A 24,146-nucleotide genomic window follows, 5' to 3' on the forward strand; every position below is an offset into this window, starting at 1 on the left:
GTGATTGAGATGAATGACCTCCAACAACCACAGCCAACTTCCTTTGTGCTAGGTATGATTCCAACCAATGGAGAGTTTTCCCCTTGATTCCCATTGACTTCAGTTTTGCTAGGGCTCCTTGATGCCACACTCGATCAAATGCTGCCTTGATGTCAAGGGCAGTCACTCTCACCTCACGAGTTCAGCTCTTTTGTCCATGTTTGGACCAAGGCTGTAATGAGGTCAGGAGCTGAGTGGCCCTGGCGGAACCCAAACTGGGCGTCAGTTAGCAGGTTATTGCTGAGTAAGTGCCACTTGATAGCACTGTCGACGACACCTTCCATCACTTTGCTGATGATTGAGAGTAGACTGATGGGACTGTAATTGGCCGGGTCGGATTTGTCCTGCTTTTTGTAGACAGGACATACTTGGGCAATTTTCCACATTGCCGGGTAGATGCCAGTGTTGTAGCTGTATTGGAACAGCTTGGCTAGGGGTGCAGCTAGTTCTGGAGCACAAGTCTTCAGTACTATTGCCGGAATGTTGTCAGGGCCCATAGCCTTTGCAGTATCCAGTGTCTTCAGCCGTTTCTTGACATCACGTGGAGTGAATTGAATGGGCTGAAGACTGGCATCTGTGATGCTGGGGACCTCAGGAGGAGGCCGAGATGGATCATCCACTCGGCACTTCTGGCTGAAGATAGTTGCAAATGCTTCAGCCTTGTCTTTTGCACTCACGTGCTGGGCTCCACCATCATTGAGGATGGGGATATTTTTGGAGCCTCCTCCTCCTGTCAACTGTTTAATTGTCCACCACCACTCACGACTGGATGTGGCAGGACTGCAGAGCTTTGATTTGATCCGATGGTTGAGATCGCTTAGCTCTGTCTATCGCATGTTGCTTCCGTTGTTTGGCATGCAAGTAGTCCTGTGTTGTAGCCTCACCAGGTTGACCCCTCATTTTTCGGTATGCCTGGTGCTGTTCCCAGCATGCTCTCCTGCACTCTTCGTTAAACCAGGGTTGATCTCCCGGCTTGATGATAATGGTAGAGTGAGGGATATGCCGGGCCACGAGGTTACAGATTGTGGTTGAATACAATTCTGCTGCTGCTGATGGCCCACAGCCTCATGGATGCCCAGTTTTGAGTTGCCAGATCTGTTCGAAATCTGGGTAGCCCTGATAATAAACGATGGGATAAAGACAGGAGAGAGAAAGGATCTTAGCTCAAAAAAACAAGAAGTAGAAACACTTTGGGTGGAGCTAAGAAACAACAAGGGGCAGAAAACACTGGTGGGAGTAGTTTATAAGCCATCTAACAGTAGTTGTAGTGTCAGGCACAGTATCAATCAGGAAATTAGAGGTGCATGTAACAAGGGTAATACAGTAATTATGAGGGACTTTAATTTTCATATAGACTTGGCAAATCAAATTTGCAGTAAAAGTGTGAAGGACAAGTTCATGGAATGCATTCAAGATAGTTTTCTTGATCAGTATGTCGAGGAACCAACTATTTTAGACCTAGTATTGTGCAATGAGACAAGAGTTAATTAATAACCTTGTAGTAAAGGAGCCTCTGGGGAAGAGTGATCATAATGATAAAATTTTATGTTGAGTTTGAGAGTGATTTAGTTAAGTCCGAACCTAGGGTCTTAAATCTGTACAAAGCAAACTACGTAGGTATGAGGGGTGATGGGTGAGTTGGCTAAGGTAGATTGGGAAACTAGATTAAAAGATATGACCGTACATAAGCAATGGCAAACATTTAAAGCAACAACTTATAATTCACGACGGATAGATATTCCCTTAAGGAATAAAAACCCCACGGGAAAACTGGTCCCACCATGGCCAACAAGAGAAGTTAAAGATAGTATTAGATTAAAGGAAGAGGCTTATAATGTTGCGAATAAGAGTAGTAAGCCTGAGGATTGGGAGGATTTTAGAATTCAGCAAAGGAGGACCAAGAAATTGATGAGAGAAAATAGAATATAAACTAGCAAGAGACATAAAAACAGATTCTAAAAGCTTTTATAGATATGTAAAAAAAAAAAGAGATTAGCGAATGTAAACATGGGTCCCTTATAGGCGGAGACAGGAGAAATTATAACGGGGAATAAGGAAATGGCAGAGACATTAAACAAATACTTTGTATCTGTCTTCATGGAAGAACACACAAAAAACATTTCATAAATAGTGGAGAACCAATGGTCTGGTGAGAATGAGGAACTTGAAGAAATTAGTATTAGTAAAGAAATAGCATTGGAGAAATTAATGGAACTAAAAGCAGACAAATCCCCTGGACTTGATGGCCTACATCCTAGGTTTAAAAGAGGTGGCTAAAGAGATAGTGGATGCATTGGTTTGATCTTTCAGCATTCCCTAAATTCTAGAACGGTCCCCGCAGGTTGGAAGGTAGCAAATGTAACCCCGCTATTCAAGAAAGGAGGGAGAGAGAAAACCAGGAACTATAGGCCAGTTAACCTGACATCAGTATTAGGGAAAATGCTAGAATCTATTACTAGGGACGTGGTAACAGTGCACTTAGAAAATCATAATACGATTGGGTAGAGTCTACACGGATCTATGAAAGGGAAATAGTGTTTGATAAATCTGATAGCGTTTTTTGAGGTTGTAACTAGCAAGGTAGATAAGGATGTAGTGTATTTGGATTTTAAAAAAGCATTCGATAAGGTGCCACACAAGAGATTACACAAAACTAGGGCTCATGGTATTGGGGGTAATATATTAGCACTGATTGAGGATTGGTTAACAGACAGAAGAGAGAGTAGGAATAAACAGGTCATTTTCGGGTTGGCAGGCTGCAACTAGTGGGGTACAGCTTGGGCCTCAGCTATTTACAATCTCGGAATAGTAGGAGTTTGTAACAAAGGTATTGCAATAATCGTGGGGGACTTTAATCTTCACATAGACTGGACAAATCAAACTGGTAAAGGTAGTCTGGAGGACGAGTTCATGGAATGCATTCAGGACAGTTTCCTGGAAGAATACGTCATGGAACCAACCAGGGTACAGGCTATTTTAGATCTTGTATTGCGTAATGAGACAGAGTTAATTAGCAATCTCATAGTAAAGGATCCTCTGGGGCAGAGTGATCATAAGGTGATAGAATTTCACACAGAATTTCACATTAGGTTTGAGAGTGATTTGCCTAAATCCGAAACTAGAGTCTTAAACTTAAATAAAGCCATTACATAGGTATGAGGGGCGAGTTGGCGAAGGTAGATTGGAAAAAATAGGTTAAAAAGGTATGGCGGTAGATAAGCAGACGCTAGCATTTAAAGAAATATTTCATAATTCTCAACAAAAATACATTCTATTGAGAAACAAAACCTCCACGGGAAAAGTGATCCAGCCGTGACTAACTGAAGAAGTTAATAGCATTAGATTGAAAGAAGAAGCTTATAATGTTGCGAAGAATAGTAGTAAGCCTGAGGATTGGGAGAGTTTCCGAAACCAGCAAAGGATGACCAAAAAAATTGATAAAGGGAAAAAATAGAATGCGAGAAAACTAGCAAGAAATATATAAACAGATTGTAAGAGCCTCTACAAGTATGTAAAAAGGAAGAGAGTAGCAAAAGTAAATGTTGGTCCCTTAGAGGCTGAGATAGGAGAAGTTATTATGGGGAATAAGGGAATGGCAGAAACATTAAACAAATATTTTGTATCTGTCTTTACATTAGAAGACACAAAAAGCATACCAAAAATGGTGGGGAACCAAGGGTCTAATGAGGGTGAGGAACTTAACGTAATTAATATAAGTAGAGAAAAAGTACTAGAGAAATTAAGGAGACTAAAATCCCCTGGACCTGATGGCCTACATCCGGGTTCTAAAAGAGGTGGCTGAAGAGATAGTGGATGCATTGGTTTTGATCTTCCAAAATTCCCTAGATTCTACAACAGTCCCAGCAGATTGGAAGGTAGCAAATGTAACACCACTATTCAAGAAAGGAAAGAGAAAACAGGGAACTACAGGCCAGTTAGCCTGACATCAGTCATCAGGAAAATGCTGGAATCCATTGTTAAGGAAGTGGTATCAGGGCACTTAGAAAATCATAACATGATTAGGCAGAGTCAACATGGTTTTATGAAAGGAAAATCGTGTTTGACAAATTTATTAGAGTTTGTTGAGGATGTAACTAGCAGGGTAGGTAAAGGGGAACCAGTGGATGTAGTATATTTTGATTTCCAAAAGCCATTTGATAAGGTGCCACATAAAAGGTTATTACACAAGATAAGAGCTCATGGGGTTGGTGTAATATAGTAGCATGGACAGAGGATTGGTTAATGGGCAGAAAACAGAATAGGGATAAATGGGTCTTTTTCACGTTGGCAGGCTGTAACTAGTGGGATGCCGCAAGGATCAGTGGTGGGGCCTCAGCTATTTACAATCTATATTAATGACCTAGATGAAGGGACCGAGTGTAATGTAGGTTTGCTGATGATACAAAGCTAGGTGGGACAGTAAGCTGTGAGGAGAACACAGAGTCTGCAAAGGGATATACAGGAAACTTTGTGCTATCTGGCACCGATGGGACCGAGCTGTTGCCGTTCCCTCAAAACTGCCGGACAAACTAGCGTTAATGTTGAAGCATACGGAGCTTTTCAGCTCCGTATCTGGCAACAAACACTGTTGCTTAGCAACAGCTTCTAAACAGTCAGCCGTACCTTGGAAGCGTCTGTCGTTTAGCAACAGCTTCAGAGAGACTTTGCAGAGCCTGACTGTTGAAAAAAAAGCTACGAGAAGAAAAAAAAACCTAACAAAACGGCTCCTGATTTTTGCCGGTGGCTCGAGCTTGCCGGACATTTAGCCTCCGGATAACACAAAGGTTCCTGTAGATAGACTTAAGTGAGTGGGCAGTAAGGTGGCAGATGTAGGGAAATGTGATGTTATTTACTTTGGTAGGAAGAATAGAAAAACTGAATATTTTTTAAATGATGAGAAACTTTTAAATGTTGGTGTTCAGAGATTTGGGTGTCCTCATACAAGAAACACAGAAAGCTAGCATGCAGGTACAGCAAGTAATAAGGAAGGCAAATGGCATGTTGGCCTTTTATTGCAAGGGGGTTGGAGTATAGGGTAAGAATGTCTTACTACAATTGTACAGAGCCTTGGTGAGACCACACCTGATGTACTGTGCAAAGCTTTGGTCTCCTTACCCAAGGAAGGATAAACTTGCCTTGGAGGCGGTGCAATGAAGGTTCGCTAGATTGATTCCTGGGATGGGAGGGCTGTCCTATGAGGAGAGATTGTGTAGAATGGGCCAATACTCTCTGGAGTTTAGAAGAATGAGAGGTGATCTCATTGAAACATACAAGATTCTGAAGGGGATTGACAGGTTAGATTCTGAGAGGTTGTTTCCCCTGGCTGGAGTGTCTAGAACTAAGGGGCATAGTCTCAGGATAAGGGGTAGACCATTTAAGACTGAGATGAGGAGGAATTTCTTCACTCAGAGGGTTGTGAATCTTTGGAATTTTCTACCCCAGAGGGCTGTAAATGCTGAGTCTTTGAGTATATTCAAGGCTGAGATAGATTTTTGGACTCCAGGAGAATCAAGGGATACGGAGATCAGGCAGGAGAGTGGAGTTGAGGTGGAAGATCAGCCATGATATTATTGAATGGAGGAGCAGGCTCGAGGGGCTGTATGGCCTACTCCTACTCTTATTTCTTACGTTCTTACTCTCTATCAATGACTTAGATAAGGGGACCGAGTATAACGTATCCAAGTTTGCTGACGATACAAAGCTAGGTGGGAAAGTAAGTTGTGAGGAGGACGCAAAGAGGCTGCAAAGGGATATAGACAGGTTAATTGAGTGGGCAAGAACATGGCAGATGGAATATAACGTGGGGAAATGTGAAGTTATCCACTTTGGTAGGAAAAACAAATGCAGAATATTTTTTTTAAATGGCGAGAGACTGGGAAATGTTCGTATTCAGAGGGACCTGGTTGTACACGAAATCACAAAGTTAACATGCAGGTACAGCAAGCATTTAGGAAAGCAAATGGTATGTTAGCCTTTATTACAAAAAGTATTGGAATAAGAGTACAGAAGTCTTACTGCAATTATATAGGGCCTTGGTGAGGCTACACCTGGAGTACTGTGTACAGTTTTGGTCTCCTTGCCCAAGCACGGATATACGTGCCTTAAGAGGGAGTGCAATGAAGGTTCACTAGACTGATTCCTGGGATGAGGGGATTGCCCTATGAGGGGAGATTGTGTAGACTAGGCCTATATTCGACAGTTTAGAAGAATGAGAGGTGATCTCATTGAAACATATAAAATTCTTAAGGGGCTTGACAGGGTAGATGCTGGGAAGATCTATCCCCTGGCTGGGGAGGCTAGAACTGGGGGGGTCGCAGTCTCAAAATAAGGGGCCAGCCATTTATAACCGAGGTGAGGAGAATTTTTTTCACTCCAAATGGTTATGAATCTTTGGAATTCTCTACCCCAGAGGGCTGTGGATGCTCAGTCGTTGAGTATATTCAAGACAGAGATTTTTGGATACTAAGGGAACCAAGGGATATGGGGATAGTGCGGGAGAGTGGAATTGAGGTAGAAGATCAGCCATGATCTTCTTGAATGGCGGAGCAGGCTTGAAGGGCAGAATTATCTTTTTTTCCTGTCTCTTGGGATGTGGGCAATGCTGGCAAGGCCGCATTTATTGCCCATCCCTAAATGCCCTGAGAAGACAGTAGTGGGCTCTCTTTAAACTGCTGTAGTCTGTGATGATGATGATGCTCCCATGATGGTGGAAGATGGAGAATTCCAAGGTATTGACCCAGCAACTCTAAAGGAAGTCAGGATGGTGGGGAACGTGGAGGCGACGATGTTCCCATGACATTTCTGCTCTGTGGTAAAAAGAGATGCTATTTGAAGTAATCTTGATCAGTTGTGCAGTACATCCTGTAGATTGTACATACTGCATCCACAGGGTGTGCCAGTGACAGAGTGGGTGGATATGGAGTCCAGTGCAGTGTCTTGGATGGTGTTGAACTCGAGTGTTATGACGGCACCCATCCAGGTGAGTGACCACCATTCCATCATATTCTTAATTTGAACCTTGTAGATGGAGGATAGACTTTGAGGAGTCAGGTGAGCTACTCACCACAGGGAAAGCAGCCTCTGCCCTGCTCTTGTAGTCATTCGGACAATATAGCTGATCCAGATATAGATGAATGGTAATCCCAATGATGTTAATAGTTGAGGACTAGGTGATATTGAAAGTCAAAGGGAGATGTTGAAAGTCAGGGGGGAGCTGGTTGATCATTTTCTTGCCTGAGATGGTCATTATCTAGAACTAATATGGCATAAATATTGCCCATACTTCTCAGAGCAAGCCTGGATGTTTTCCATTTCCTCTGCAGGCTGTTTCTTTGTTGCAGGAATTGTAAATGCAGCTGAACACTGTGGAATCATTAGCAAACAGCTTATGACAGAGGTAAAACCATTGATGATGTAGCTGAAGATTATTGGCCCAAGGACACTGACAGTAGTCCTGGAGCGGGGATGACTGGCTTCTAACAACTATGACTATGTTCCTTTGTCAGGTCTGCCATACTTGATGAAATACTGACCCAATGTTTAGGACAGCTACTCGCACCTTTCCTTGGTCATTCAGCTGTTGCATCCATGTCTGGATCAAGGCTATGTTGAGATCTAAAGCCAAATGGTCTTGGCAGAACCAGCAGGTTACTGGTGAGTAACTGTTACTTGATGGCACTATTATGACTTGTTTGCTAATGATTGGAAGGACAATGATAGGGTAGTAATGCTTGGGTTAGATTTATCATGTTTCCTGTGGACAGTCTATACCTAGGAAATCGATTACATTGTGTAGATGTCTGTGTCATATGTAGTGTCCGTGTGTAGATAAAGACACTGAAGACAGGAGTTGGTTCATAGGTATTTACTAAGCAAGTCTGGGGGGGGTTTCTAAAGGATATACACAATACATAGGCTTATATAGCCCAAGTGGCAATTACCGGCATTACGCACACCTGGGGCTCTTAAAGGCACATACACCATAATTGCTCTTAAAGGCACATACACCACAATTCCTCCCCTTCTAGCTAACTAGTACATCATATTTTAAGTAATTATTAATTACATGTTATATGCAAAATAATATACATTGCTGTGTTAATTAATTATAAGTTAGTCTCTCAGGAGGCTTCCTGACTTGGTCCGGATAAACGCCTCGGGGGTGTAGTAGTTTCTGGTGGTGTAGTAGGTTCTTCTGGCAAGGCTGATTCGGCTTGAAGGCCAGTGTCGGGTTCATCGGGCTCCAGTATCACCGGATCGGAGGTAGATATGGGTATCTCTACTTCATCGTTAGATGTATAGAGTGGTGGTGTAGGTTGTCCCTTTTCGGATGACTTGATGATTTGGTCAGCATGGCGCCTTATTATGCTGTCTCTGATGTCCACGGTATACATCAGTGGTCCTAATCGTGTGCAGATAGTTCCAGGCTGCCATTTCTCGGTACGGTAGTCCCGGGCCAAAACCGGTTGGCCTATCTGGAAGGCCCTAGTTGGCCTTTCATTCATGCCCTGAAACTGCCGGTTCTCCACGTCCCTTCGGATGTTGGGCTTGACCAAATCCAGCCGGCATCTTAGGTTTCTATTGTAGAACATCATGGCGGGAGTTTGGTTAGTAACCATATGCGTTGCATTCCTATATGCAAATAAGAAGTTATCCACCTTGTGCTGAAGTTTTATGTCTTCATTACCCATGGCCCTGATGGCCTTCTTGAAGGTCTGGACAAACCTTTCAGCCAATCCATTGGTGGCAGGATGGTATGGGGCGGACGTGTAGTGCTTTACCCCATTGTTCTTTAAGAACTTTCTGAATTCTTCGGACACAAATTGCGGTCCATTATCAGAACATATCTGCTCCGGCAGCCCATTCCTGGCAAATATGGTCCTTAATACTGTGATGGTTTTTTCCGTGGTGGTGGAGGACATCTTTATTACCTCCGGCCACTTGGAGTGTGCATCAACTGCGATTAAGAACATTGAGTCCATAAATGGACCAGCAAAGTCGATGTGCACCCTTTGCCAGGGAGATGAGGGCCACTCCCATGGATGTAGAGGGACCTGTGGCGGAGCATTTTGGACCTTCTGGCATCCTAGGCAGCTCTTGGTCATGTCTTCGATGTCTCCATCGATACCTGGCCACCATACAAACGCCCTAGCTAGGTTCTTCATTTTCACTCCACCCAGATGTCCCTCGTGATGCTCCTTTAGCACTTTATCCTGGAGTTTGGGTGGAATCACCACTCTGGATCCACACATCAAGGTCCCTCGGCACACTGACAGCTGTTCTCTTCTTTGCGAGAATGCTGGCAACAGTGGTTCGCCATGTGCTGGCCATCCCTTCACTGTTAAATCGTAGACCCGTGAGAGAGTAGGGTCATTTCTTGTCTCCCTTTCAATGGCAGAATTTGTCACCGGTAGACATTCCACTATGGTAGAGTGGAATATCTCTACTGGGTCTACTGTAGGTGCCTCTTCTATCGTTGGCAACGGTAGGCGTGATAAACCGTCAGCATTCCCATGCTGTTTTGACCCTTTGTATTCAATGTTGTATTGGTGTGCCCCTAGAAAAAGGGACCACCTCTGTAGTCTTTGTGCTGTCATAATGGGGACACCTTTTTTTAGGGTTGAATATGGAGATGAGGGGTTGATGGTCAGTCAGCAAGGTAAATTTCTGTCCGTGTAGGTAATGGTTGAATTTCTTCACTCCCCATACCAGGCTGAGTGCTTCCCTGTCTATCTGGGCATAGTTACGCTCAGCTGAGTTCAACGAGCGTGACGCAAAAGCTATCGGCCGTTCCGAGCCATCAGGGAATCTATGGGACAATACCGCTCCTATGCCGTAAGGGGATGCATCGCACGCCAGTCTGATTGGTAGTGATGGGTTGTAATGAGTCAAAATTTTCTCGGATGTGATTAAGTCTTTACATTTATGGAAGGCACGTTTACAGTCTTCGTTCCATTTCCAAATCACTCCTGTCTGTAGAAGATCATTAAGAGGGTGTAGAATAGTTGATAAGTTTGGTAAAAATTTATGATAGTAATTTATTAATCCCAGGAATGACCTTAATTGTGAAACATTTTCAGGTGCTGGGGCTTTTATAACTGCTTCAATTTTTTCAGGTGACTTATGCAACCCTTCCTTATTAATTATGTGGCCACAATATGATATCTGATTTTGGAAAAATTCGCACTTGGGGCGATTTGCTCGTAGGCCTCGTTCTTTCAGCCTAGTGAGCACCTGCTCCAAATTGGCAAGGTGCTCGTTGTCGTTTTCTCCTGTTATAAGGATGTCGTCTAGGTAGCATTGAGTCCCCAGAATCCCTTGCAGGACTTGCTCCATAGCTCTTTGCCAGATAGCTGGAGCTGATGCTATTCCAAAAACCAGTCGATTGTACTGGTACAGGCCTTTGTGTGTGTTTATTGTGAGATACTTTTTAGAGGTCTCCTCAACCTCCATCTGTAGATATGCCTGTGCCAAGTCAATTTTTGTGAAACGTTTCCCTCCGGATAGTGAGGCGAAAATATCTTCTATCCTCGGAAGAGGATACTGTACCGTGTGAAGGACCGGGTTTACAGTCACCTTAAAGTCCCCACAGATGCAAATTTTTTTCTGTTCCTCAGAGTTATTTTTCAATGTTTTTTTCATGACTGGAACGATGGGTGTTGCCCATTCGCTCCAATCTATTTTGGATAATACGCCTGCCTTTTCCAAATTCTTCAGCTCTGCCTCGACTGCTGGACGTATTGCGTATGGCACCGGTCTTGCCTTAAAATTTTTTGGAATTGCTGTATCTTCCACTTTTATTGAGGCGGTGATGCCTTTCAAGGTTCCTAGTTTCTCTTGAAATACTTCTTTGGCGTTGGCCAAGATGTCTTTTAATCGTTCAGGTATGATGTCATCATTGTTTTTTTCCTTACTGGTCACCGTCAGTGCCTGAATGGAGTGCCAGTCTAAACGTATCTTCCTTATCCATTCACGTCCCAACAACGGTGGACCACCATCTTGTAGAATGTATAAATACAACTTTTGTATTTCTTTGCCATTGTATATCACAGGCACCCTTATTTTTCCTTTGGGGTAGACTTTCTGCCCCGTATATGTTTTTAAGATAATGGATGTGTCTTTTAGAGGTATATGCGAAAATAGCCTCTCGTAATCTCGTCGATTTATTATGGTTAGAGCTGATCCTGTATCTAGCTCCATTTTAATTGGGGACCCTGCTATTGTGAGGGTAACCCAAATGGTTTGGTAATCCTCTTTGGCAAGTACATTATGTAATTTGAGACAGCTTAGTCTCTTGTTTCCGGAGTCGCTATCGCTATTCTGGTCTTCGGAGCTATTGTCCGTCATCATTTGTACCTTCCTGTACTTTTCTTTATTGATTTTTTGTTTTCTGTCAGTGGATTTATTTTGTCCAGATTGGCATACCCGTGCAATGTGTCCAATCTTACCACATTGCCTGCATGCTTTGCCCTTGAACCAGCAGTCCCTCTGGTTATGGGTGGATCTGCCGCAGCGATAACATCTTCCGAACTCCTGTGTCATTTTATGGGTGCCGAAGTCCTGTGTCTCTTGTTGTATCTCTGCAGCTCCTTTTGCTGCTGCTTCATATGATACAGCCATACTGAAAGCTTTGTCCAATGTTAAATCTTTTTCATAAAGCAGTCTTTTTTGTGTTCCTTCACTTAAGAGACCGCAAACAAATTTGTCTCGAAGATAATCCGATAGTCCTGCTCCGAATTGGCAGTACTTTGATAGCTTTCTTAATTCGGTTAGGTAATCAGCGTTACTTTCATTCTTGTGTTGATTTCTCTTGAAGAACTTGAATCGTTCCGCTATCAGCAGCGGTGTTGGGTTTAAATGCTCCTGCAGGGTATCAACAATTTCTTTAAAAGTCTTGTCCTTTGGTTTGGCTGGAGTGATTAAATTTCGTAACAGCCCGTATGTCTTCGCGCCCATTAAGTTCAGAAGTACTGAAGCTTTTTTTTCATCTGTTATTCCATTTGCAGTGCAATAAACCTCTACTCTTTCCACGTATGTGGTCCAATCTTCTATTTCGCCATCAAAAGCCTCAATATTACCAGATTTAGGCATTTCAGAAAAGATATGGCGCTTCCTGTGCTTTTTTTTTCTCTCTGTAGCAACGATATGGCGCTTCCCGTGCTTTCCCGCCGCTGCTACCGATAACAACGCTGTTTTACTGTGGTTTCCGTTTATTCACTGTTGGACTCGTTCACGACGGAGGTCTAAACGCTGACCTGCTTGCCGCGCCGGCCGTCTCTCGAGTGCACCCTCCCAGTCCGTTATTGCTTGCCTCCGATTTCGTTGCCTGTCCCAGCTGTAGAGCCCGCCGCTGGAGCTCCAGCCTGACGCCCAGGAAGGATTAGCGCAGTACCTGTCACCAGCTTGGCCAGCTGGTGAAACCACAGTTTCTCTTACTTCCTTGAGTCTTCTGGACGCTGGAGGAATCAATGTCCTTGAGGTGCTGCCGAATTGCAGGTAAGTCTGTTTCCACTTCGTCGCCACTGTAGTGTCCGTGTGTAGATAAAGACACTGAAGACAGGAGTTGGTTCATAGGTATTTACTAAGCAAGTCTGGGGGGGGTTTCTAAAGGATATACACAATACGCAGGCTTATATAGCCCAAGTGGCAATTACCGGCATTACGCACACCTGGGGCTCTTAAAGGCACATACACCACATCATAGCTGTACTGGAATGGCTTAACTGGGGAGGTGTTTGCTGAAGTCTGTTCAGTTTGTACAGGTTACAGGAAGGCCCCTCTATGGTGAAGGTGGTGACACCTTTATACAATTACCTGAGCGAATTTTACCTCCGTCACCATGTTATGAACAAATGGTTTGGAGAAAAGTCACATCAAGTACAATGGAACCATTGAAGTTTACAGTGCAGGAGACCACCATTCACCACCACCTTTTTGCTAGAGCAATCCAAAATTCATCCCACTGACCTTGCTCTCTCATATCCTTGTATGTTCCTCTGCTGTAAATATTTATCTATTTTTCCATAAAAGATGTAATGTTCATTGCTTCAATTACTTCCTGTGCCAAAGCATTCCATACTCCAATGACTATGCAAAATAATTTCTTGTAACCACTCTCCTCGTTATGGTGTACATATCCCCACTGCTAATATATTCAAGCTGTCTTACTAAGGAGGTATCGTAGTTCAGACTATTTTGCGTCTAGAATTAGGGATGTCACAAAAAATTGGATCCTCACAATTTCAGCTCAATCAGGAAACATTTTCATCTTACCGTTTTAAACAGGTGATAATGGTTTTTCTTGCAATTACCACAAACTTTTCAAAACCATTCCTGTTAATAGACAAGCTATTAAGTTTGAGACTAGATGAGACTAAAATGCCTGTTAGGAGAAAAGATCCCCCCTCTTGGGCTAACAAAGTCTTTCCAAAAAGGAGAACTCAGAATCACAGCTAATTGGGCCATTTTTATGGCAATGCTAAATTATCTAATGCAAGTATGGTCTTTCTCATTCTTTGAAAGAAGCTCACCATCCAACTACAAATATAAACTGCTGTTTTTCACATCTTCCCAGTTCAAATAATTTAACACAAAAACAAAGTTTGAAACAAAACCAGACCAGTAAGAGAATCAAGGAGTACTGATGAGTGCTTTGAATGTCATGATCAACTTCTTTCAAATAACAAGAGTATACCCACAGCAGATAATCTAGCATACTTTCTCATTCAATCAGCCTTTACAAAAATATACCAAACAGTCGAGAAACTGGCAGAAATCTGAAGATCTACATATTCAAGTCGGTGTTGTAACTCCAAAACATTTGCCATCCGAGTCAGATCAAGTAAATGAGGCTTGATGAATGTGCACAAACTGCTCCAGCAGCTATTCTGCAGTAATTTCAAGGGGCTCAACTAAAAGGTTAGGCTCAGGATGTTCAATATGAAAACAAAGAGCCACTTCTGTTTAAGCAAAACAAATCATGCAAGGGGAGTTTGTGACAAAGGATACCAGAGTACTAAAAACTGCTTCTATTCCAGCTCTCCACATGCTATAACACTGACACAACATTGCCTATAAGATCCTTAGAACATTGATGATAATATGCTGCTAGGAGTGATTAAAAACCCACAGTAAACCAATTTGCATTATACAGATTAAACAAGTTTACCATCTGTTTGAAACCCAAATTACCTGGGCAACTCCCCAAGATCGCTGCCATACGAGATTCATATCTGGGTTCATCTGGTATACGGGATTTTTTTGTTTCTTCAATTAATTTCTCAGCAGAACCCTGAATGAAAAGGAAAATCTATTCAATATCAGATGCACTAGGGAGTCTATACATACAAATGTCACATACACTGTAGGTAACAGAGGGATGTAAAATTTAACCTAGGGACTCTTACAAACTTTCTAGTAGTCAGGATAGCAGTAACATGGTTACATTAACATGTTTCCTGGCTGGGGAACATTGGCCTGTTGAGAATGTGAACCGTAAAAAAAGGTGTGGGAATTATTGTAACATGTATTTTTAAAGGCGGCATATCAATCCAGGTCACTGTAGCATCTGTACTAGCAACTGGTTTAATAGCATGTCTGAGAATAGATTGTGAGGAGCAGATGAATAAGAAAAGATAAACAAAGGGCCACGTCTGTTTAAGCAAAAGAAATCATACAAGGGGAGTTTGTGAAAAGGATACCAGAGTATTAAAAACTGCTTCTATTCCAGCTCTCCACATGCGATAACACCATGTGTGTGCATGTGCGTTGGGAGGGAGAGCTAACATTAGCTTGGCGAGCAAACGCACTGTATGGCTTGATAGTTAGCTACACAGATCAAAATGGTCATAGATTCCATCCCTGATTAGTGCTAATTTAGCTAATCCGAGCCAAGGTGGAGTAGAGGAATTGCATTTTACTTCAGTCTCTCTGGCTGGAAGAAAAACAAAACAAAACTACATGTAAAAAAAAAGGCCACGGTTTCTCTATTTCCACTCTGTATGCAATGACCCCACCAAAACTCTGAGCGCTTTATGCGGCTAGGCTTTGCTCATCACAATCAATTAGCCCACCTACACATACTGCCCAGGGTCACACATGATGAATGGCCACTTAACGGTGTAAGTTACTTCCTTCAGGAAAGGGAAAGATGTGGGAAAATGGGAAAGATTAACAATTACATCGTGTTAAGTTTTCTTTAAAATATTTACCGTCATCTTCATAGCAGTTTGACCAAACTGCAACAGTCGATTGCTAAGCTTGTACATAATCCCCTTGACATAACCAGCATCAGTATCGTTAATAACTTTAAAACTGGTCTGAAATAAAATATAGGATAAATGAATTACTAACCAAGAATCTTAATTATCGAACAACTTTTCCAACAGTGCTGTTTAACCACTTTAAAAAGGAAATGTGTGCCTTTAAAAATCTACTTTGTACATCTGAACTGCCCCTTAACAATGCATGCGACTTTCTACAACACTGTATAACAATCAGCATCCATTTAATAGGTCTTTTCCTGCATCGCATCAAGGGTATCCTTAGTTTCATGTGTCAGTTCCTTTTTCAGAAGAGAACACAAACAACAGAACAAAATAATGATACACCTGGGTGCAATTAATTCCTGGAGAGACAGAGGAGCTGTCTTGGTATGTGGAGCATGCTTCAAAGAATGAATGGTGGCAGCTCTAGAAACTAGAGCACATTAGTGTACCATATAATAATGTAAATTAACAATTCTAAGTATCGACTTCATTGTTCTATTAAAGATGTTTACATCCGTGTTCAATCAGGAATTCACTCTACCCAGGAGAGGGAAAAAAGGTGAATCACCTACCTAGCAACAGTTTCCTTAAAAAAATCTCAACTCTAGCCTTAGATTGTTTTCTTTTCCCCCCCCCCCCCCCTTCAGTTCTGCTATGTCATGGCCTTGTTTTGAGGCAGGCAAGCACCCAACATCAAGTTCCAATAAAATGATGCTAAAATCCAACTATAAAATATTCAATTGTAGATTATAACTGGCAATACAGGTAAGAAAATAAATGGTCAGGCTGGGAGAGAGCTTATATAAAGGCTGAACGTCAATCAAGGCTGCACCTACACTGAATATCTTTTATTCGTCAGCCTGTGTGTGGAATCAGGAAGTATATCACATCAGTACAAAAACAAGAACATCTCTGAGCATTTACACTTTCAGGTCAAAATGTACAGCATCAATTTTGACCATGTAACAGCAATAATACTTTAGGAAAGCATTAGGCTACAGATAGACAGCTTATACAGAAACCTTCCACAAGTTGGCCCACAAGGTGACCATTGTACAAGTAGAGTTAACTAACTTTACCTGATGGCACCTACCAGGGAACAACATAAGCACTACTAATACAATAGCAAAATACTGCGGATGCTGGCAATCTGAAATAACAACTGAAAATGCTGGAAACACTCAGCAGGCCAGGCAGCATCCGTGGAGAAACAGAGTTAACGTTTCAGGTCTGGGACCCTTCATCAGAAGAAAGGGAAGACATTCAAGAATCTCCAGACAAAAACTAGAGATAAAGCATGGCATTAGCTACATGCCAAACAAGATACTAACATATTATGCTCATTGACCCTGGATTGAGAGTTTTAATGAGTAATAAACCAGGCTTGACTCCTTCTTAGATAATCCTACATCTTTCCTCTGTGCCTCTCTTGGCATCCTCCGAAGGGCCCATCGAAGCACTCATCACTGCCTCTTTACGAGCTGCAACCCCAACTGCCTCATCCTACTCTCTCGCCAATCTTCCCGCCCAGCGCGCCTGCTGGGGGCTAATCTCACCAACCTCCTCCCTGTCCTGCTCACCCCTCCCAATACGGACCCTGTGGACACTCACCTCTCCAAATACTGACCCTGTGGACTCTGCCAGCGGATCGACTATCACCACCCGGCTCTGCATTTCCCTCCAGAATATCTGTTCACTTGTGAACAAGGCCCTTCCATCCATGAGCTTATTGTGGATGATTGCATCGACATCATGGCCTTGATGGAAACCGGGCTGATGGGTGATGAAGCCTCCCCTCCTGGCTATTCCTTCCACCACTTGCCCCAACCAAACCACTATGGTGGTGGTGTGGCTCTTATCATCAAATCATACCTTGGTCTGTCCCCCTACTCCTCTGGCATCTCCTCCTCTTTTGAACCTCTCAGCTTGTTCCACCCCTCTCACCTCTCATTTAAAATCCTCGTTCTCTACAGCCCACCCAAGTACCACGGCAAGTTTCTCACCAAGATATCTTCATTGCTTTCCTCCCTTAGCCTCTGCCACCGAGGAACTTCTCATCCTGTGATTTCAACCTCCATCTTAACTCATCATGCTCACTCTCACGAGTTCACTGCCCTCCTATCCTCCCTTAATCGCTCCCTCCATATGATCAGGATAATGAAACAGTTTGGGTGGAGGTAAGGAATAAGAAGGGGAAAAAAACACTAGTGGGCATAGTCTATAGGCCTCCGAACAGTGGCAACTCTGTTGGACGGAGTATCAATCAGGAAATAGTTGAGGCTTGTAATAAGGGAACATCTATAATTATGGGGGATTTTAACTATCATATTAATTGGACAAATCAAATTGGGCAGGGCGGCCTTGAGGATGAGTTCATTGAGTGTATTAGGGATGGGTTTCTTGAGCAGTATGTAACTGAACCGACCAGGGGGCAAGCAACCTTAGATCTGGTCCTGTGTAACGAGACAGGATTAATTAAAAATGTCCTAGTAAAGGATCCCCTTGGAATGAGTGACCACAATATGGTTGAATTCCATATTCAATTAGAGGGTGAGAAGGTTGGATCTCAAACAAGCGTGCTGAGCTTGAATAAAGGAGACTATGAAGGTATGAGAGCGGAATTGAGTAGAGTGGATTGGGAAAATAGATTAAAGGGTAAGACGATACATGATCAGGTGTACATTTAAGGAGTTATTTTACAACTTCCAAAAAATATATATTCCACTGAGAAGAAAAGGGTGTAAAAGAAAAGACAGCCATCCGTGGCTAAGTAAAGAAATTAAGGATAGTATTCGACTAAAAACAAGGGCATATAAGGTAGCCAAATCTAGTGGGAGGATAGAGGATTGGGAAAACTTTAAAAGACAGCAAAAAATAACAAAAAGATTGATTAAGAAAGGGAAGATAGATTATGAAAGTAAATTAGCAAAAAATATAAAAACAGATAGTAAGAGTTTTTATAGTTATATAAAAAGAAAAAGGGTGGCTAAAGTAAATGTTGGTCCCTTAGAGCATGAGACCGGGAAATTAATGGTGGGAAATATGGAGATGGCAAAAACACTGAATGAATATTTTATATCAGTCTTTACAGTAGAAGACATTAAGAATATCCCAACACTGGACAAACAGGGGGCTAAAGGGGGGGGGGGGAGGAGCTAAACATGATCAAAATCACTAAGGAAGTGGTACTCGGTAAAATAATGGGACTCAAGGCGGAAAAATCACCTGGACCTGATGGCTTACATCCTAGGGTCTTGAGGGAAGTGGCGGTAGGGATTGTGGATGCATTGGTAATAATTTTCCAAAACTCCCTGGACTCGGCAAAGGTCCCGGCAGACTGGAAAACTGCTAATGTAACACCCTTATTTAAAAAGGGCAGTAGACAGAAGGCTGGAAACTATAGACCGGTTAGCCTAACATCTGTGGTAGGTAAAATTTTGGAGTCCATTATTAAGGAGACAGTAACAGGACATTTGGATAATCATAATTTAATAGGACAAAGTCAGCATGGTTTTATGAAGGGGAAGTTATGTTTGACAAATTTGCTGGAGTTCTTTGAGGAAGTAACATATAGGGTGGATAAAGGGGAACCAGTGGACATAGTGTATTTAGACTTCCAAAAGGCATTTGACAAGGTGCCACACAAAAGATTATTGCTTAAGATAAAAAATCACGGGATTGGGGGTAATATTCTGGCATGGATAGAGGATTGGCTATCTAACAGAAGGCAGAGAGTTGGGATAAGTGGTTCATTCTCAGACTGGCAATCAGTAACTAGTGGTGTTCCGCAGGGGTCAGTGCTGGGTCCCCAACTCTTTACAATCTATATTAACGATTTGGAGGAGGGGACCGAGTGTAACATATCAAAGTTTGCAGATGATACTAAGATGGGAGGGAAAGTAGTGAGTGAGGAGGACATAAAAAACCTGCAAGGGGACATAGACAGGCTAAGTAAGTGGGCAGAGATTTGGCAGATGGAATACAATACTGGAAAGTGTGAGGCTATGCACTTTGGCAGGAAAAATCATAGAGCAAGTTATTATCTTAATGGCAAGAAACTGGAAAGTACTGAAGTACAAAGGGATCTGCGGGTCCTGGTGCACGAAACTCAAAAGGTTAGTATGCAGGTGCAGCAAGTGATTAAGAAGGCCAATGGAATGTTGGCTTTCATTGCTAGGGAGATAGAATATAAAAATAGGGAGGTATTGCTTCAGTTGTACAAGGTATTGGTGAGACCGCACCTGGAATACTGCGTACAGTTTTTGTGTCCATACTTAAGAAAGGACATACTTGCTCTCGAGTCAGTACAAAGAAGGTTCACTCGGTTAATCCCGGGGATGAGGGGATGGACATATGAGGAGAGGTTGAGTAGATTGGGACTCTACTCATTGGAGTTCAGAAGAATGAGAGGCGATCTTATTGAAACGTATAAGATTGTGAAGGGGTTGGATCGGGTGGATGCGGGGAAGATGTTCCCGATGATGGGTGAAACTAGAACTAGGGGGCAGAGTCTTAGAATAAGGGGCTGCTCTTTCAAAACTGAGATGAGGAGGAACTACTTCACTCAGAGGGTGGTAGGTCCATGGAATATGCTGCCCCAAAAAGCTGTAGAAGCTACATCATTACATAAATTTAAAACAGAAATAGACAGTTTCCTAGAAGTAAAGGGAATTAAGGGTTACGGGGAGCGGGCAGGAATTTGGACATGAGTCTAGGTTCGGATCGGTCATGGCCCTGTGGGTAGCGGAGCGGGCCCAGGGGCCGTGTAGCCTGATCCTGCTCCTATTTCGTGTGTCTAATTCTGTTAGATTCAGGAGATGGTTCTGTGATAGTGGATTGGCGGTTAGGATCAGATCAGCCATGATCTTATTGAATGGCGGAGCAGGCTCGAGGGGCCGATTGGCCTACTCCTGCTCCTATTTCTTATGTTCTTTACCTCCCCTAACCATATTCAGAGCCACCCACTCGTCCTTGGCATCTCACATGGCCTCTTTACTCCCATTGTGTCAATCACAGATAAGGCTATCCCTGATCCCTTCCTTGCATCGCTCTCCACCCACATCCCCCTCCCAACCCTACTTCCTTCCGTGTCCGCCCCTGGAAAAAACTGTCCCCGAGTTACTTACAACTGCACTTGCAAATTTCCAACTGTCTAGCCTTTGGCTTTCCATTCACCTTGACATTTCTGCAGCTACCGATCTGCTCAATCACACCCTCGCCATCGCCTTTAAAGCCCTTGTTCATTAAAACCATTACCCTCTTTCACTCTGGTCATTCCCCCGGCACAGCCCTCAGCTCTGCTCCCTCAAGTCCAAGGGACACAGATTTGAACATTTATGGCGGACAACTGGTTTAGTCATTCATCGCCAGATCTAGCTGGACCACCCGAGGGTCCTGCTCTCCTCTGCGAAAACTGCTCTTTATTCCAGGATCATCCTGGAATGCAAAGATAACCCCCGTGTTCCCTCCTCTACTACAAACCATCTTCTTAAACCCCTGCCCCCCGCCTCTTCCACCCTCACCTCCAACAAAAAGTGCGAGGAGCTCACGGACCTCTGTCAATAAGATTGAGACCCTTTGTTTAGTTGTCTCTGCCGTTTCCCTCCCTTCACCTAGCCCACCGGGCCAAACCTCCCCTAAGGTTCCCCCCTGCCCTAGCCCTGAACTCGCATCTTTCTCTCATTTCTCTCCCATCTCCCCTCATGCCCTTGCCAATCTCACCTTGTCCATGAGATGCACCTCCTGCTCCCTTGACCCTATTCCCACTAAACTTCCCCTCCTGGTCCCCATGTTAGCTGATACTTTTAACAGTTCCCTCTCCTCAGGTACTGTGTCCCCTCCCATTCAAATCTGACATTATCACCCCTCTCAAAAATTACAAAGGGATTGAAGTACAAGAGTAAAGAAGTCTTACCACAATTATATAGGGCCTTGGTGAGATCACACCTGGAGTACTGTGTACAGTTTTGGTCTCCTTACCCAAGGATATACTTGCCTTGGGAGTTCACTCGACTGATTCCTGGGATGAGGGGATTGCCCTATGAGGAAAGATTGTGTAGACTAGGCCTATGTATGACAGTTTAGAAGAATGAGAGGTGATCTCATTGAAACATATAGAATTCTTAAGGGGCTTGACAGGGTAGATGCTGGGAAGATCTTCCCCCTAGCTGGGGAGGCTAGAACTAGGGGTCGCAGTCTCAGAATACGGGCCATTTATAACCGAGATAAGGAGAAATTTCTTCACTCCAAATGGTTGTGAATCTTTGGAATTCTCTACCCCAGATGGCTATGGATTCTCAGCCGTTGAGTATATTTACGACAGAGAGAGATGTTTGGATACTAAGGGAAATGGGAATAGTGCGGGAGAGTGGAGTTGAGGTAGATGATCAGCCATGATCTTACTGAATGGCGGAGCAGTTCACTAAAAATCCAGTTGAAGGTCTCTTTGGCAAAGAAAATTTGTGATGGAACCCACTTTTTTTCCTGTCTCTTGGGATGTAGGCAAAGCTGGCAAGGCCGCATTTATTGCCCATCCCTAAATGCCCTGAGAAGTAGTGGAGTCCAATGCAGTGTCTTGGATGGTGCTGAACTCGAGTGTTATGACTGCACCCATCCAGGTGAGTGGCCACCATTCCATCATATTCTTGATTTGAACCTTGTAGCTGGAGGATAGACTTTGAGGAGTCAGGTGAGATACTCACCACAGGGAAAGCAGCCTCTCCCCTGCTCTTGTAGTCATTCTGACAATATAGCTGATCCAGTTAAGCCTCTGATAAATGGTAATCCCAATGATGTTAATAGTTGAGGACTAAGTGATATTGAAAGTCAAAGGGAGATGTTGAAAGTCAGATGGGTGCGGTTGATCATTTTCTTGCCGGAGATGGTCATTATTTGGAACTAATATGGCATAAATATTGCCCATACTTGTCAGACCAAGCCTGGATGTTTTCCATTTCCTCTGCAGGCTGTCATGTGCTGTTTCTTTATTGCAGGAATTGTAAATGCAGCTGAACACTGTGGAATCATTAGCAAACAGCTTATGACAGAGGTAAAACCATTGATGATGTAGCTAAAGATTATAGGCCCAAGGACACGGACAGTAGTCCTGGAGCGGGGATGATTGGCTTCTAACAACTATGACTATGTTCCTTTGTCAGGTCTGACTTAAGGCAATCGAGAGGGTTCCCCTTGACATCCATTAACCTCAGTTTTGCTAGCACTCATTGGTGCCATACTTGATGAAATACTGACCCAGTGTTAAGGACAGCTACTCACACCTTTCTTCGGTCATTCAGCTGTTGCATCTATGTCTGGATCAAGACTATCTTGAGATCTAGAGCCAAATAGTCTTGGCATAACCAGCAGGTTACTGGTGAGTAACTGTTACTTGATGGCACTATTATGACTTGTTTGCTGATGATTGGAAGGACAATGATAGGGTAGCAATGCCTGGGTTAGATTCCTGTGGACAGTCTATACCTAGGAAATCGATTACGTTGTGTAGATGTCTGTGTCATAGCTGTACTGGAATGGCTTAACTGGGGGAACTGCTAGTTGAAGTCGGTTCATACTTTGTACAGGGTACAGATTACAGGAAGGGCCCTCTATGGTGAAGGTGGTGATACCTTTATACAATTACCTGAGCGGATTTTACCTCCGTCACCATCTGTTATGAACAACAAATGATTTGGAGAAAAGTCACATTAAATACGATAGAACAGTTGAAGTTTACAGCGCAGAAGACCATTCACTGCATTGCGTCTGTGCTGGGAGGTTGTTTCCCCTGGGTGGGGCGTCTACAACTAGGGGTCACAGAATAATGGGTCGACCATTTAGGACGGAGATGAGAAGGGTTGGAATTCTCTGCCCCAGAGAGCTGTGGATGCTCAGCCGTTGAATATATTCAAAACAGAGATCGATAGATTTTTGGATACTAAGGGAACCAAGGGATATGGGGATAATGTGGGAAGGTGGAGTTAAGGTAGATGATCAGCCATGATCTCACTGAATGCCGGAGCAGGCTCGAAGGGCCGAATAGCCTACTCCTGCTCCTAGTTCTTGTGCTCTTAAAACCCACCCTTGACTTCTCTGTCCTAGCAAACTACCGCCCCATCTCCAAAGTCCTTGAACGTGTTGTTGCCTCCCAATCCGTGCCAATCTTTCCCACAACTCCATGTTTGAATCCCTCCAATCACGTTTCCTCCCCTGCTACAGTATTGAAATGGCCCTCATCAAATTCATAAATAACATCCTATGGGATTGTGACCGTGGTAAGCTATCCCTCCTCATCCTTCCTGCAGCCTTTTACACTGTTAACCACACCATCCTCTTCCAATGCCTCTCCTCCGCCAGCCAGCTGTGTGTGGCTGCCCTCGCCTGGTTGCATTCTTATCTAACCAGCCACAGCTAGAGTCACATTTGAACATACGAATTAGGAGCAGGAGTAGGCCACTCGGCCCTTCGAGCCTGCTCCGCCATTCAGTAAGATCATGGTTGATCTGATTACTTCACATTCCCGCCTACCCCCGATAACCTTTCACCCCCTTGCTTATCAAGAATCTATCTACCTCTGCCTTAAATATATTCAAAGACTCCGCTTCCACTGCCCTCTGAGGAACAGAGTTCCAAAGACTCACGGCTCTGAGAAAAAATTTCTCCTCATCTCGGTCTTAAATGGGCAACCCCTTATTTTTAAATAGTGACCCCTAGTTCTAGATTCTCCCACAAGAGGAAACATCCTCTCCACATCCACACTGTGAAGACCACTCAGGATCTTATGGCCTAAAAATTCGGTTGCTTTGCGCCTCGCCTCCCGCAAAATTCAGTAGGTGGTTAGCGGCA

The 24,146-nt window shown here is 43.4% G+C and overlaps 1 protein-coding gene across 6 annotated transcripts in view; it reads right to left on the reverse strand.

The window, feature by feature from the left end:
* Nucleotides 1-24,146, reverse strand: part of LOC147117315 (uncharacterized) — a 109,158-nt gene that overhangs the window by 9,116 nt on the left and 75,896 nt on the right. For 5 of the 6 annotated variants that reach the window (XM_085988225.1, XM_085988228.1, XM_085988227.1 and 2 more), the window contains 2 exons: nucleotides 15,249-15,356; nucleotides 14,230-14,329 (listed from right to left, as the gene is read on the reverse strand). In XM_085988225.1, the coding sequence (XP_085844351.1) occupies nucleotides 14,230-14,329; nucleotides 15,249-15,356 (208 nt within the window). Of the gene's footprint in view, nucleotides 1-14,229; nucleotides 14,330-15,247; nucleotides 15,357-24,146 lie in introns of those variants that run through there. The other variant, XM_085988229.1, reaches the window with a different exon arrangement.

This window comes from Somniosus microcephalus, chromosome 5, assembly GCF_052327205.1.
Source record: "Somniosus microcephalus isolate GS21.2 chromosome 5, FLI_Smic_1.0, whole genome shotgun sequence".
In the NCBI taxonomy this organism is placed as follows: domain Eukaryota; kingdom Metazoa; phylum Chordata; class Chondrichthyes; order Squaliformes; family Somniosidae; genus Somniosus; species Somniosus microcephalus.